Below are 14,900 nucleotides of genomic sequence, written 5' to 3'. Positions count from 1 at the left end.
GCCAGCCAGCCAGTCAGTGACAGCTGGAAGGAACAGGGCCACAGTCAACATGTCCTGGGTTACAGAGAAAACACAAAACCAAGCCCCTCCCCTCGGTCCTGGAGCCCGAGGCAAGGCCTGGGCCGGGATGGGGTAGGTAGAGTCAAGACAAAGCAGCGTGCCTGCTTTGTCCTGGCGCCCAGGAGGACACCTCCAAACCTGTGGCATCTCTCCGAGGGTGCCTGATAGTGTGGGTCGGACGCACCAGGAAGTCCAGCATGGACTCGCGGGCTGGGGCTGATCTCCCATGATCATGCGGTGACACCACCGCAGTCCCCTGGGCTGCGTGGCCCATCATGTCTGCGCGGTGGAACCTCAGGAGGACTCTGGGCACTGAAGTGCCAGGGAGCTTTGCAGGCTGGCCGTCCCCCCTGTGCGCGTTGTCACACTTCAGTGGTGGCAGGGGAGTGCGTCCCTCGGGCACGGAAGCTCCACATTTGGAAATCTCCCGTCCCTAGATCCTGCCCTGCTTGTCTCCGCCTCTGCCTGGTTGGGATTCGGATCTGTGACCTGTCCCCGGTGGAGTTCCTTGCTCCTCCCACGGCCATCCCCTGTGTCCCTCCCCAGCCTGGCCTTTTCTTCTGAGCTCCAGGTCCACCTCCTCCAGGGGCTGAACCAACAAAAAACCCTGTCATTTATAGCAGTCTCCTGAGCTCCCCGAGTTGTTCCCTGAGCACGGAAACTGAAGGACTCTCAGGGGTTCCCCCAATTTGCAGCCAGCGGGTCTGAGGAGAGGGTGGTTCTGGGGACCCCTGTGTTGTGGCAGGTGTGTGGCGGACGTGACAGCCTGAAGGACTGAGCCTTGGACTGAACTCGGCTAACGCCTGGTGGGAGCGGCACTGAGAGGCCAAGCCTCCTTTGCCTGGGGAAGGGAGACCCCAGCATGACCAACCCCGGGCTAAGGAGCCTGCGAGAGGCTAAAGTGGCCCCAAAAAGGACGGCCAGCTCATGGAGAGGTGGCCGCTGGAAGCTGCCTCGTACACGTTGAGGGCTGGAGGAGAACAGATGAGGGAGGTTGTCCCGGGCAGGCGGGACTTGGGTCCAAGGTTGTGAAGGTTGGCTTCCAAAACACTCCACCACATCCGACAGAGTCGGAGATACCAGAAGCCACTGCCATGGCTACTCTCTGTCCCCAGATCCCTGTGGGGGAGATTCCCCACCATCCAGATTTTTTTTTTCTCATTCCAACTGACCACCCATTTGTTTAAATAATTGTTAAAAGTCATTAACGCCACAAATGGAGCCATTATAGCACCTCTGGCCCTCATGGCTCAGGCTCCAGAATGAGAACAGAGCTCCCAGTAAAGGCTGCAGCTGGGACTATAGCCAATCACGCATCCCCGGAGGGCAGGGCAGGAGGGCTGAGAACAGTGCAGTGCACAGATTCAGGTGGAGGCAGATTAGGGAGGAGATAAGTGACCGGAGTCAAGATGGGCAGAGAGGAGGCAGCGTCAGGAGGCTGTGGCAGCCGAGTACAGTCAGGTGGGAGAAGACCAGGAAGCAAAAATCCACTTTTGCTTCAGTATCTCAGGCTAGAAAGGGCTCTGCTGTCCCCGAGGGACACTGAGGGGACAGAGGAGAGTAAATGCAGCCAACTCCTAGGGGACCTCAACATAGATCTTCTGCCCCACTCACCTACTCTTTCAGTTGGGGCCAAAATTCTAAAGTACTCCCGGATGGGTTGGTAAATAGCTGCCCTGATCCTCTCACAAAGTCCTCCTTCCCTGGGACCTTCCATGATGCAGGAGCCACAGAGCTGAGGCCAGCAGGGTCCCAGAGCCTCCCAGCTCTGTGCCTGCATCCAGGGCCAGTGACCATGTGCAGTGACCGTTAAGACCAGACCCCACTGCTAGAATCTGTCACACTGGGAAATCTTCCAAGATACCTCCTCCTCGTGGTCGTCCTGAGCCCCCTGGGCGCCCGCAGAAGTCCTCTGGCCAGGAGGGCTGGAGTGGCCACCTTCAATGTCCTCTGTGGCATTTTCTTGGATCATTAATGACTGCAGCTATCAGCAAGCAAGAAAACAAAGAGAGTTCTAAACTCACCCAAAACATAGAATCATAACAGTACTGTATAAAACAAGGCTCTCGCTAAAAGTCAGCTGTGTATCTGATACTGATCTAAATTCTCTGATATCCTGTTAAGCCTTCAAAAGGACCATTTCATATAAGCATAACTGTCACCCTATTTTACAGAGAAGCAAAGGAGCCCAGAAAGGTTAAGAAATGTATCCAAGATCACATGGTAACAATCAGCGAGGCCGGGATTCAAACCTAGGTCATCTGAATCCAGAGCATGTGCTTTCCTCCATAGCCACACTGTGCGCAGTCTTTACAGAAAAGTGATTTGTGTGCAAAAGAACCTCTCTACTATTAGAACAAACACACTCTCATAGATCAGCTGTAACTTCCACATAGTCTGAACTCAAACAACCAGGTGTCTATGGGCAAACCTCAGAGATATGAATATGTCTTTCCAACACAAATATACTTTTTAAAATAAAATGTCTAGAAAAAAATCAAGGGAAAGTAAAATCTAGGTGTAGTTACCTTTCAGCTGGGTCTGGTTGCACCTTGGAGTCCAAAGGCAATACAGATGGACTGAAATCCCATGTCTGAAATGCTTGGAACTGAAAGGAGTTCAGAGTTTGCTTTTTCCAGATTTTGGAATATTTGCAGGCACGTAATGAGATATCTCAAGGACAAGACTCAAGTCTGGAGACAGAGCTCATTTGTGTTTCAAATACACCTGACACAGGCAGCCTGAAGGCAACTTAATGATATCTTTAGAGTGCCTGCATTTTGGCCACGATCTACGGTAGGATATCAGGTGTGGGCTTTTCTGCTTATAGTGACATGTTGGAACTCAAAAAGTTCCCAGTCCTGCAGCAGTTTGGGGTTTGGATTTTCAGATTAGGGATGCTCAAGCTGTATTCCTTTCAAGTCACTGTGAAGCTTAATGTCCCACATGTGAAGTTGCACCTGGATGACTTCATGGGAGTATTAAAAATTAGGCACTAAAATATCTTTACTTCTTTCTTTAGCAGGTCTGCAACTAATATCTGCAGTGATCTGGGCAGGGGTAAAATTGGAAGTCCACATGCCATTTGTGTAAATATTTACAAGTTACAAGTCAAACCAACAAACTCTTAAATAAAATGTTTGGTCTCCTAGTTTGATAAATAAATCCTCATAAGAACCTGGACGACATTGTGGAACTCTGAATTTGAATATGGCTCAATCTCCCTTCATCACCTTAGTCTCTCCCTAATTAATGACATGATAAACAAGTGTTCTTATCTCGGTCTTTCTATCCATGTCCCTCATAAATAATATTTGAGGTCAATATCCAACACAGATGTTAGAAAAGTAGGATGTAATATGAATATATCTGCAGTCACTTAGGGCATATGGGATCTTAGCATATTTCACTTGAGCCTTTGCCCCAATGGAGGAAAGCAGAGAATAATCTCAAACAACATGTGTGTGTCAGAGTTGGACTCTGATGTCCCCTGGGAGGGGTTAATCTTCCTAAATCCTATTTGCTTCCAGTGGATATTAATCTCTTTTTCTTTGCCTAGGTAAATCTGAAACTCAGGAGCAGTTTAGACAAAAGGAGGAAGTAGGCTGAAATGGTATTTGGCAACAGGAGGAAAGAACTGACTTTGTTTACTCTAGTTCCCTGACACGACCTACAACATAATGTAGTAAAATCTTACATTTTTTTTTTCTTTTGTACCAGGAATTGAACCCAGGGTGCTCTACCTCAGAGCTACATTCTCAGCCTCTTTTAAATTTTGAGACAGGATCTTGCTAAGTTGCTTAGGACCTCACTAAATCACTGATACTGGCCTCAAACATTCCATCCTCCTGACTCAGCCTCCCAAGTTGCTGGGATTACAGGTGTGCACCACCATGCCCAGCTCAATATTCATTTTAAAAGTAAAACAATAGTAAAATAATTCTGTGTTCAACTATTAAGACAACCAAGTTCAGTCTCCTGTAAATCATTAATTACCACTAGATAGCACACGTACTCCCTGAGCAAAGTTTTGGAAATAAGAGGATCAGTATGCTGGGGACAAAGTGGGTCTCTACTGATGGAAACAGGTCCCTCGACAGCCCGCACAGAAGCCCAGGCTTCTCTCTCAGCCCCAGACTTCCACTTCCAAGGACCCACCCTGCACCCACAGTGGGTGAGTGAAACCAGCCCTCACCTGGGCCCTCCGGTGGTTGGCTCGAAGAATGAAGGGCTTGATCAGAAGCATCCACGGCACCGAAATCAACGCCATGATGACCAAGAAGGTTTGGACTTCTCGCTGCAAGACCAAATGATGAGACCCCCTCGTTTTAAAGTAATTGCAAATCAAAATGGTAGACGTGGGTCACTTCAGTAGCACTCTGGGGATCTAAAGCATTTTGCACCTATTCAACTTGGTATCTGGAATATTCCTAGAGCAGACAGAGGAATGTCAGCCCGTGGTGCCGGCTGCCCGGTGTAGGGAGGAAACTGGATCTCTGTGCAGCTCCTGTCACACTCAGACGGTGTGCCACCAGTCTTTAGAACAAGAAGAGTGGAGACACTCCTGGAGGAAGCTGTTCTTCCCCTGATGCCTTCACCCTGTTCCCTGGGCAAAGGGGCAAGTCCCACGGCTCCGCCAGTCACACCATAGTAACCAAAAGTGCTTGGTCACTTTCAGTCACATTGTTCAATCAGTGATTTTATATTTTCAGTGCTAGAAAAATCATCCAAGAGTTCTTGCTCCTTCTCTCAAAGAGGGATACAAAATTCCCCACACCCTCCACCTGCCTTCCCTCCTCAGAGTGGGCGGCTTGAGGGTGCAGGACACCCCTGGCCCCCTCGTGGTGGTGTCTCACAGTTCACTTTGGAGTGAGGCTTCCGTGGTCCCCTGACCTCTGCTGAGCCCAGGAGAGGTCCCATCTATCACCCTGCCGTGTTTTTTGTTTTGGTGTTGGTTTTTGGTTCAGTTCCAGGGATTGAATCCAGGGACACTTAACCACTGAGCCACCTCCCAGCCCTTTTTATTGTTCATTTAGAGACAGGGTTTTGCTAAGTTGCTGAGGGCCTCACTTAGTTGCTGAGGCGGCTTTGAACTCAAATGCTGCTGCCTCGGCCTCCTGGGTCGCTGGGATTACAGGTGTGGCCACTGCACCCAGCTGCTGCCTACGCCCTTCATGTCCTCAGGCCCCGCCTCCTTCTTCACGCCGCCCCCAGATCCCAGTTCTGAGGAGTGACTCAGCAACGACGGCCATAAGAACCAGGTGGCCCCCACAGCTGGGTCAGGAGACTGAAAGGGTCTGAATGAGCTAGAAGGAAAAGGAAAAGTGTTTTCAGGAACCTTCAGGCTGCAGGGCCAGCTGGAGACGATTATTACCCCATGCTAATGAGATTGACCTGGATAACAGAGGGAACGCGGTTCAGTCTTCTACCCTCGCTCCATTCTAAATGCTCGGAGGAGGGAGGGAGGATCAGGTGACCTGCGCTGGGCCTGCCCAGCCTACCTCCTGCACCTGAAAACGCCCCTCGCCTTGTGTTCCTGTTTGTAACTAGGCTTTTCCCTGGGGATGCACAAAGCACCTGGCTAGGTGTGCACACGTGTGTGGCTGTCCCCACTTAACATCCAAAGACAGTCTCCCAACGCACAAGAAATTAAAGCAAGAATCAATAAATGGGATGGACTCAAACCAAAAAGCTTTTTCTCAGCAAAGGATACAATCAAGAATGTGAAGAGAGAGCCTAGAGAGTGGGAGAAAATCTTTTTCACACGCACTTCAGATAGAGCACTTATCTCCAAAATTTATAAAGAACTTACAAAACATTACACCAAAAATACAAAGAGCCCAATCAATAAATGGGCTAAGGAACTGGACAGACACTTTACAGAAGAAGATATATAGGCGATTAATAAATATATGAAAAGTGATCATTATCTCTAGTAATTAGAGAAATGCAAATTAAAACAACTCTAAGATTTCATCTTACTCCAATTAGAATGGCTATTATCAAGAACACAAACAATAATAGATGTTGGCATGGATGTGGGGAAAAAAGCACACTTGTACTTTGCTGGTGGAGTTGCAAATTGGTGCAGCCACTCTGAAAAGCAGTGTGGAGATTCCTCAGAAAACTTGGAATGGACCCACTTTTGACCCAGTTCCCACTCCTCGGTTTATACCCAAAGGCATACTACAGTAACGCAGCCACATCAATGTTTATAGCAGCTCAATTCACAATAGCTAGATTGTGGAACCAACCTAGATGCCCTTCAACGGATGAATGGATAAAGAAACTGTGGTACATATACACAATGGAATACTATTCAGCCATAAAGAAGAATAATCTTATGGCATTTGTAAATAAATGAATAGAATTGGGAATATCATGCTAAGTGAAATAAGCCAAGCCCAAAAAGCCAAAGGCTGAATGTTTTCCCTGGTAAGTGGATGATGATATATAATGGGGGTGGGAGGGTGGGAAGTGAGAGAAGAATGGAGGAACTTTAGATTATGTAGAAAGAAATGAGGGGGGTAAGAAAGATGGGGGAATGAGACAGACATCATGACCCCATGTGCATGTATGATTACAAAAATGGTATGAATCTACATTGTGCACAACCATAGAAACGAAAATATGTACCCCTTTTGTGTACAATGAATCAAAATGCAGTCTGTAAAAATTTTTTTAAAATAAGTAAATTATTAAAAAGAAAAAACATCGAAAGACAGGGCAAGGACATGGAGCTGCAGGACCCCAAAATCAGCTTATAGAAACTTCCAACTGTGTGGAGATATTGAATCTCCATCCTAGGGTGCGGGGAAACAGCTTAGTCCCAGTAATGTTTTGGATGCCAAAAAAGTTGGAAAGGCAACGCCACCGCTGTGCAGTGTGGGGCGCTCTTTCCAGACCGAGGGAGGATCCTGGACTCCAGGAAAGCGGTGGAGACATAACTTTCAGCCGCTCTGATCCTCTGCCTGTTTGGGAAATCCAGGTAAACCTTCATTCCGACTCCAGCCCTGAGCAAAAGACCCTGGGGAGGACGCTCACGCCGGCGTGCCAGCCCTCTGGGGTGGCTCAGGGCTGCATCTTTGTTCAGCTCAGCCACCGGGGCACCACCACAGGGCTCGCAGAGCATGCTTCACAGATTCCGTAAGGTCATTCCCACAAAACCCCGACCTGAGAACTTCCTCTTCTGTCTGATGCTTCTGTGGAGCAGGAGACAACCAACAATCAAACCCCTGAGCACGTGTGTGGCCCCGGGGGAGCAAGAAGTTAAATTCAACCAGGACGTCCCGCCTGAGCATCCTGGCGGAGGACAGCTGCACCAAGCACCACCTGGCATGGCGGCACCACCGCAGAGCTCCACCCGGAGGGACCGGGAAAGAAGGGGGTCCTCCTTTGGTGCAAACCTGCCCTCACGCTGGGAGAAGCCAGGGAAAAGGAACTACTAGTGTTCTCAAAGAATTACTCACTGCCTTCTTCCTATGTTCAGTTCTGAGGGGACTTTTTTTTTTTTTTTTCAAAATAAAATGCACGTGACCCTCTACTTGCAAGTTCCATACCCACAGACTCAACCAACGACAGATCAAAAATATTCAAAAAAAAAGAAAGAGAATTGTGTCTGTAGACTCTTCTCCTCTTGTCATCATCCCCTAAACAAAACAGTATAACCGCTATTTACATGGCATTTATATTATATCAGGTATTATAAAATATGCCGGAGGAGGTGTGTAGGTTAGGTGCAGGTACCACACCCTGTTACAGAAGGGGCTTGAGCACCCGTGGATTTGATATCCCCAGGGGGTGAGGGGTCCTGGAACCAGCCCCCCACGAACACAGAGGGACGACTGGGTGAAGCTGACAGAGTCGAAAAGAAACAGGAGACCTCCGAGTGGCAATAAAATGCAACTCTTGGAAACTATTGTCCATGAAAGAGAAGCAGAAAGGGAAGGGAAAACAATCTCTGGTTGCCTGGACCTGAGATCAACATGGGGCAGGTTCATAGTTTTCTAGAAACCGAGGACCGGTGTGAACAAAGGAAGTGCCCCTCCCTCCTTTCTTTTTCTCTTCCCCTTCCCTTCCTCTCTCTCCTTCTCCTCCTTCTCCTCCTTCTCCTTCTCCTTCTCCTCCTTCTCCTTCTCCTTCTCCTCCTCCTCCTCCTCCTCCTTTTTCTCCCCCTCCCCCTTCCCTTTCCCCTCCCCCTCCCCTTCCCTACCCCTCTCTCTCCTTCTCCTTCTCCTCCTCCTCCTCCTCCTCCTTCTTTTCCCCCTCCCCCTCCTTTCCCCCTCCCCCTCCCCCTTCCCTTCCCCTCTCTCCTTCTCCTCCTCCCCCTCCCCCTCCTTTCCCCCTTCTTCTCCCCCTCCCGCTCCTTTCCCCCTCCCCCTCCTTTCCCCCTCCCCCTCCCCCTTCCCTTCCCCTCTCTCTCCTCCCTCCTTCCTGCAGTACTGGGGATTGAACCCAGGGCCTCGCAAAGGCTCTAGAAAACTTCCCTCCTTGATTCTAAGCTTGTGAACCTTAGCTAGAGTTTGCTTTTTGAATACAAGATTATCAAACTTTAAGGTGCTCTTTTGAGCATTTTCTAGCCTGAAGCCAATCAAGTTGCAGGCTGATTACTTTCTTTTTCTTCATACCCGGTTTTCCTCCCTCAGCCATCACCCCTCTCATCTGTTACCCAACAGGAAGGGCTGGGGCCACACGAACTCCCGGGCCCTGGGCATTCCTGTAACAAGAACCTTTGGAGACTTGAACTTGGCATTCTTCCCTGGCGCTGGGACGGCTCGGTCCTGCACATAACTACTCCCTGCAGGACTCACAGAGCCGAGGGAGCCTGACATGATGGAGTTCTTTAGACCAGAGCTACCTGGTGCTCGTAGAGGGGCGCGTTGGAGGGGTCGTCGTAGTCGAACAGGAACATGTTGATGAAGTGGATGAGGATGCTGGGTGCGTGCTGAGACCCGCGGGCCTCGTACCGGCACCACTTGAAGACGATCATGAAGAGCAGGTATCCGAACAGGCACAGGATGAAGACCATCTCGGGGATGAACTGCAGGATGATGTTGAGAGTCTTCCGGAAGTATCTGGGGGTGAGAACAGAGGCACAAGAAAGAACATCGCAGACACATTCGCACCGCAGTCTGCTCCCCAAAGCACAGAACGTCCCTTTCTCCTTGAACACTGTGGCAAACAGCAAGCGGCAATTGTGGGGGCACAGAGAAGAAGAGCAGGGAATTCCTGGGAAGCGCTGTGCACAAAGGCTTCAGAGAGAGCCGGGCCTATGAGGCGAAGTATGAAGCAAAGGCCGTGCTTCGTATGTGACCTTTGAGAGTCACGAAGATGGGAAGCTCTGACAGCTCAGCAAACAATGTGCCCTGGGTCAATTCGAGTCCTTCCCTTGTTTTTATACAGCCTGGAAATTAAGGATTTTTTTTTTTTTTTTTACATTTTTTTAATGGTAGAGGGAGACAAACAAAAGAAGAAGAATATTTTATGATACTATATGAAACGCAAACCTCAGTGTGCACGTAAGTTTCATGGGGACACAGCCACACGCGCTCCCTTACGTCATGTCCACGGCTGCTCTCGCGCTACAAACCCAGAAGCAAGAAATCGCAACGGACACTGTAAGGCCTGGAAAGGCTGAAACGTTCACTCTCTGGCCTTCCCCCAGAGAGCCCGCCAGTTCCTGTTCCAAGGTGGAGTCCTACAGTGCTAAGAGGGGCTCCTAAGAGAGGTGACAGAAAGGGCCCTGGCAAGCGCCAGCCTAGTTCAGGAAGCACTTCCCAGGCTGAGAGCAGTAACAGGTGCTCGTCGGTTTGCTCACTGAATATTTCTATGACTTCACGTCAGATGCCGCATGGGCAAAAGGTACGCAGAACAGGTTCCTGTGAAGTTATGTTCCAACATTTATACTTTCAGCATAAATAAGTCGAAGAAGCTTTCCAGTGATGGATCTTGAGAGAAATAGAAACAGCTGGGCCACATGAACAGGCAACTTGGCCCACTGCGTGGGAGCTAAGCCCAGGCCTCTCAGGTTGGGGGTGCGGTGTGTGTGCTCCCCAGCCTCTTTCTGAGCCCTCAACTATTTCTGAGGTGAGAGGGGTGTGCCTACCTTTCAGGCTGCTCAGCACAAATAGGTGCCACTGCTTCCAGCCACCCAGCCAGCCCCTGCCCGGCCAAGATACGCAGGGAAGCACAGTCCACAGGAAGGGGACTTGCACCCAGGGACGCAGGGCCAAGCTGGCGGCCCCACCCCTCCACATCATCAGTGTGACCAGAGGATGAATCAGGAAACTCACATGTGATTGAAGAGGCTGAGAATAATGCCGAAAACCATCTGGACAATTCCCAGGATGACCGACATCTTCATTTTATAAGAGTTCAAAAATGTGAGCTTGTTTGAGGCCAGGTTCCAAATCTGGAAGAAGAAATGTGACAAGAAACATGTGAGAGAGCCCAGAAGCTCTGCTGGAGCTGGCACTGCAGCTCGATTCCCCAGGAGTCGCCCTGGGAACTGCGTGCGTTTTAGGCTCAGGAAAGGAAAGGACCGAGCACGTTACCAATGCAACTAGGTGACAACAGTATCAAGACCACCAATGCCAAAAACAAAATACCAAGTTGCTGATAGAAAGAAAGGGAGAAGAATCCTGTATGACTCGTCCCCTGTCCTAAATGAAAAGATAAATCGAAACACTAAGGAGAGGTCTCAAACTTGCCTGGTTCCCTTAACAGTAGCCTGTAGATCCCTGGTCCAAGATATATTCAATGCCCACTTCTTGTGAGTGTGAGTGTGTGTGTGTGTGTGTGTGTGTGTGTGTGGTCCTAGGGATTGAACCCAGGGCTGCTCTACCACTGAGCTGTAACCCCAGCCCTTTTTATTTTGAGACAGGGTCTCACTAAGTGGCTAAGGTTGGCCTCAAACCTATGATCCTCCTGCTTCTGCCTTCGGGTCGCTGGGATCATGGGTGTGCACCGCTACTTTGACTTTCCGTAGCGCTCGACTTTACCAAGCATTTCTCCCAGACCCTTCTCAAGGAGCCACTCCTAAAGCCAATCTCTATGACAATATGGGTAAGACACGTTCCTGCCTTCAACACCCGTCCAGGCTGGCAAGGTGGGGGACACGTGTACCCACCAGCGCCAAATAAAACCGATAAACAAGACCAGTACCCAGAGCAGTTGGGGGGCTAGTCGGGGTCTCACACCGATGAGTGAGCCCCATCACTCACGTTCCTCTTTCTCACAGAAATCTCAGTTCTCCTGTGGCCTCCACTCCTACCCCTATGCAAATGATTCCAAGGCCTTGCTCCTGCCCTTGACCCCACTTTGGCACATTACAAACCTCCTGCTAGACTCAGCCTCAGGGTTTGAAATGCTGTATCTCAAAGGTTACAAAATCCCACTCCCTTCTCACCTCCCCCCTTGTTGCCGCCCACAGCAACAATCCCGCGGTAATTTATCGGAGGTGGACTGGAACTGAACTACTTCTATTAGCTTTATCTGGGCTACTTCCTTGCTTATTTGCTTGTTCGCTAGTTTACAGAGGAAGAGAGGCTTTGCTTCATTTTAGTTTTAGAGGAAGAGAGGCTTTGCTTAGAGGAAGAGAGACTTTGCTTGGAGGAAGAGAGACTTTACTTAGAGGAAGAGGGACTTTGCTTAATTTTAGAGGTGCTACTCTTTCAGAGAGGCTACACTTATCAAAGGTCTACTGCTTCTTCTTAGAGGTGTGTCCTGCATCCTGTGTCCTAAAGGTGTGTGCTAGAGGTGCGTGCTATCAGAGGTGCTTTCTATCAGAGGTGCTTCTTAGTGGTGCATCCTGTGACCTGCGATCTGGAGGTGTCTTCTTAGTCCTTCATTCTGGGAACTGCAACCTGCGTTCTGCCACCTCCTCCCAGAAGAAGAGAATGTCTTATATACCCTAAGGTAGCCAATCAGCTTAGGATTAAGTAGCACAGTTGGATCATGCACCACGGTATCAATCAAGAAAGAATAAGGAATATCTGTTGACCACTAGCGCAGAGGAGACATTACTAATCAGGCAAAAGTAGATCATGCCGTGTTAACACTAATTATGCACCACCTCTTGGCCCAACGCCAGCCGCCATCCTAGGACTCTCTGCACCCCCTGAACAACTTTCTCCTCCAAAATACTCTGCTTCTGTTTGGGGCCAACAGTCAAGTAGACACAGTCTCAATACATAACCTTATTTCCTCCTGTAATGTGCAGGTATGTGCACACGTGCACACACGTGCCCATGCACGTTTGCACATATGCATACATACACAGGGCAGGAACTTCATATCACTGATTCTTTCTTTGCAATGTCCTGAGCAGCTGCCAGCTGGACAATCACCAAGAGGCTGGTGGGATGGAAGCAGAAAGGACTCCACTAGTAGTGCTCAAACACTAGAGGTGTCTCCTCTAGCTTGCCATCTGTCCTGGCACCTGAGCTGCACCAGATCTACCCTCTGCCCTCTGCCTTTCCTTCACCTCCTGGCTGGCTCATTTCTACAGTATCTCTCAGCATGGGGAGGATGGGGTTACCAGCACACTGGAGATTCCCCCAAATCTGATAAACTAAAGGTGCTCATCGCTAAGTACCAAGCATATACCAAGTTCTTTAGATGCATTCACCTCATTGAGGTCTAACAAATTCTCAGATAAGGGAATTTTCACAATCTCAGGAAGATTAAGTCACTTACACACCTCAAAAGAAATAATACATAGCAACTCACCTTAAGGAGCATTTGCCAGGTTTATGCACCAGATTGTTCTAGGGTTTTATCTGTAAAAATCAGATCACCTGCTGAGCAGTCCTCAGAGTTAGGGCTGTTATTATATCTACTTCACAGGTGAGGGAACAGACACAGAGACAATAACTCGCTCAAAATCACAAGCAAGTAAGTGGAGAAGCCATGATTTCAACCCATGATGAGCAAATATCTAGAAATATCTTTCAGGCCTCTCGGTTATGATGAAGGCCAAATATTTGTGATTTGATTCAAAAAGAGATACTGACACAGTTAATAATGTACTGTGGAAATTTACATCGTGCAAAAGAGGACCCCTCATTAGTTTCTGTGACACAGTATTGACAGAGGCACAGAATATTCTGTTACTGCTGAGACACAGGATGGTAGGAACAGGAAAAGAAGAAAATCAGCTTCTGATTTTCTTTAGAATATTTTGTACTATGTAGATTTTTATCATATGTATGTACTGTTTTATTTTTATTTTAATTTTTTATATTTTTTATTTTTAGAACGTTTTAATTTGTGTGCGTGTGTGTGTGAGGGCGCGCGTGTGCGCACGCACACACTGGGGATTGAATCTAGGGGCACTCTCTACCACTGAGTTACATCCCCAACACTTTTTATTTCAAGAAAGGGTCTCACTAAGTTGCCAAGGGGGGCCTCAAACTTGTGATACTCCTGCCTCAGCATTCTAAGTTACTGGGATTACAGGTGTGAGCCAGTATGTATTATTTTATGATAAAATGATCAGAATTTTCTTTATTCTTTTCTAGTGATGCTAGGGATTGAGGCCAAGGCCTTGTGCATGTTAGGCAAGCGCTCTACCACTAAGTCCCCAGTTCATTATTTTCTACATCCACTTTCTCTTTTTCTCTCTCTTTCTCTCTCTCTCTCTTTCTAACGCCATACCCCCACTCTGAGGAGCAAATTGAGCAGATAGGATTTGCTGGTGAATTAGATGTGGGCCAGGAAGGAGGGTAGGAACAGTGAGACCCAGGCAAATGAGGCTCCTCCTCAGCCTGCTTACCGACAGGGACATTCCTTTAACACGAATAAAGCCTTCCAGTTTAGAGAAATAAAAACCCAAATTGATTTCTAACACTTTGCAGTTTACAAACCAGTTTTCAGGGCTTTACTCTTTCTGATAAAACTGAGAATGCTAGTGAATTCTTGAGTGGCAAATACAAACAAATCCTGAACAATGCTTTTTGTTTTTCTAAGGGCAGGCAGGTGGGAACATAGTGGGAGAACAATGAAGATTAACCACAGATGGAAGAGATCTGAGAACCATTTTTATAGGGCATTTGTTTACTCTCAACTGTTGGCAACCAAAACTGAGGTCTCAGGTTCTGTCCCCCGAGAGAACTGAGAAGCATTTGCCAAGTTCAAGTCCACACAACTCATATCCATTTGGAGCACAAGGTTGCCACCTGGTGGCAGAGTGCCCTGGGCCCTTGTGTGCGCAGCTTCGTATGTATCATTCATAACTCCTTTACATCTAAAGACTTCATAAGGAAAGACCTGTGTTTTGTTTGGCTCGCATCTAGTTGGTTGAGAAATATGTAACAAATAAATAAGAGGAAGTGTATACCTTAAAAAATCTTGTATCAATCCTATGCTGAAAAAAAAGCAAAGATGTTACCTCCTGCAAGAAAATGCAAAGTAGGGAACTGAACTTGACTGGGAGGCCAGACAGCTTATCTAACAGGCATAGTTTCCAGGCATCCACGGACTTTTTAAAGATTCTATCATTCACCGCCAATGGGATAACTGATGGAGAAAGAAGCAATGTTCAGGAACTGTATGGAAAATGACCGAGGGGCTGGGAAGAGGTACAGCTAGGACCTGCGCCTGAATCCAGCTCCATGTGTCCCCTCCATTTTGGGGTCTGGGGTGCAGTGCCGTGGTAGAATATTTGCCTAGTATGCATACAGCCCTGGGTTCAATCCCTGCACTGTTAAAAAAAAAAAAAAAAAAAAAAAAAAAAAAAAAAAAACCTCCAATGCAAAATATTCTATCTCAACATAAGTTTTTGTCTTGACAGGTTCTGGTGCTTTCTTTCCCTCCATTCAGACATCCTCTCGATAACACAT

The 14,900-nt window shown here is 48.1% G+C and overlaps 1 protein-coding gene across 8 annotated transcripts in view; it reads right to left on the bottom strand.

Moving 5' to 3' along the window:
- Nucleotides 1–14,900, bottom strand: part of Atp6v0a4 (ATPase H+ transporting V0 subunit a4) — a 67,692-nt gene that overhangs the window by 5,495 nt on the left and 47,297 nt on the right. For 5 of the 8 annotated variants that reach the window (XM_047560986.1, XM_047560989.1, XM_047560988.1 and 2 more), the window contains 4 exons: nt 10,353–10,471; nt 8,918–9,134; nt 4,256–4,357; nt 1,925–2,044 (listed from right to left, as the gene is read on the bottom strand). In XM_047560986.1, coding sequence (XP_047416942.1) covers nt 1,925–2,044; nt 4,256–4,357; nt 8,918–9,134; nt 10,353–10,471 — 558 coding nt within the window. The other 3 variants (XM_047560987.1, XM_047560993.1, XM_047560992.1) reach the window with 3 other exon arrangements.

This window comes from Sciurus carolinensis, chromosome 8 (assembly GCF_902686445.1).
Source record: "Sciurus carolinensis chromosome 8, mSciCar1.2, whole genome shotgun sequence".
In the NCBI taxonomy this organism is placed as follows: domain Eukaryota; kingdom Metazoa; phylum Chordata; class Mammalia; order Rodentia; family Sciuridae; genus Sciurus; species Sciurus carolinensis.
The sequence above is the reverse complement of the archived record's forward strand: the minus strand, read 5'-3'. Positions and strand labels throughout refer to the sequence as shown.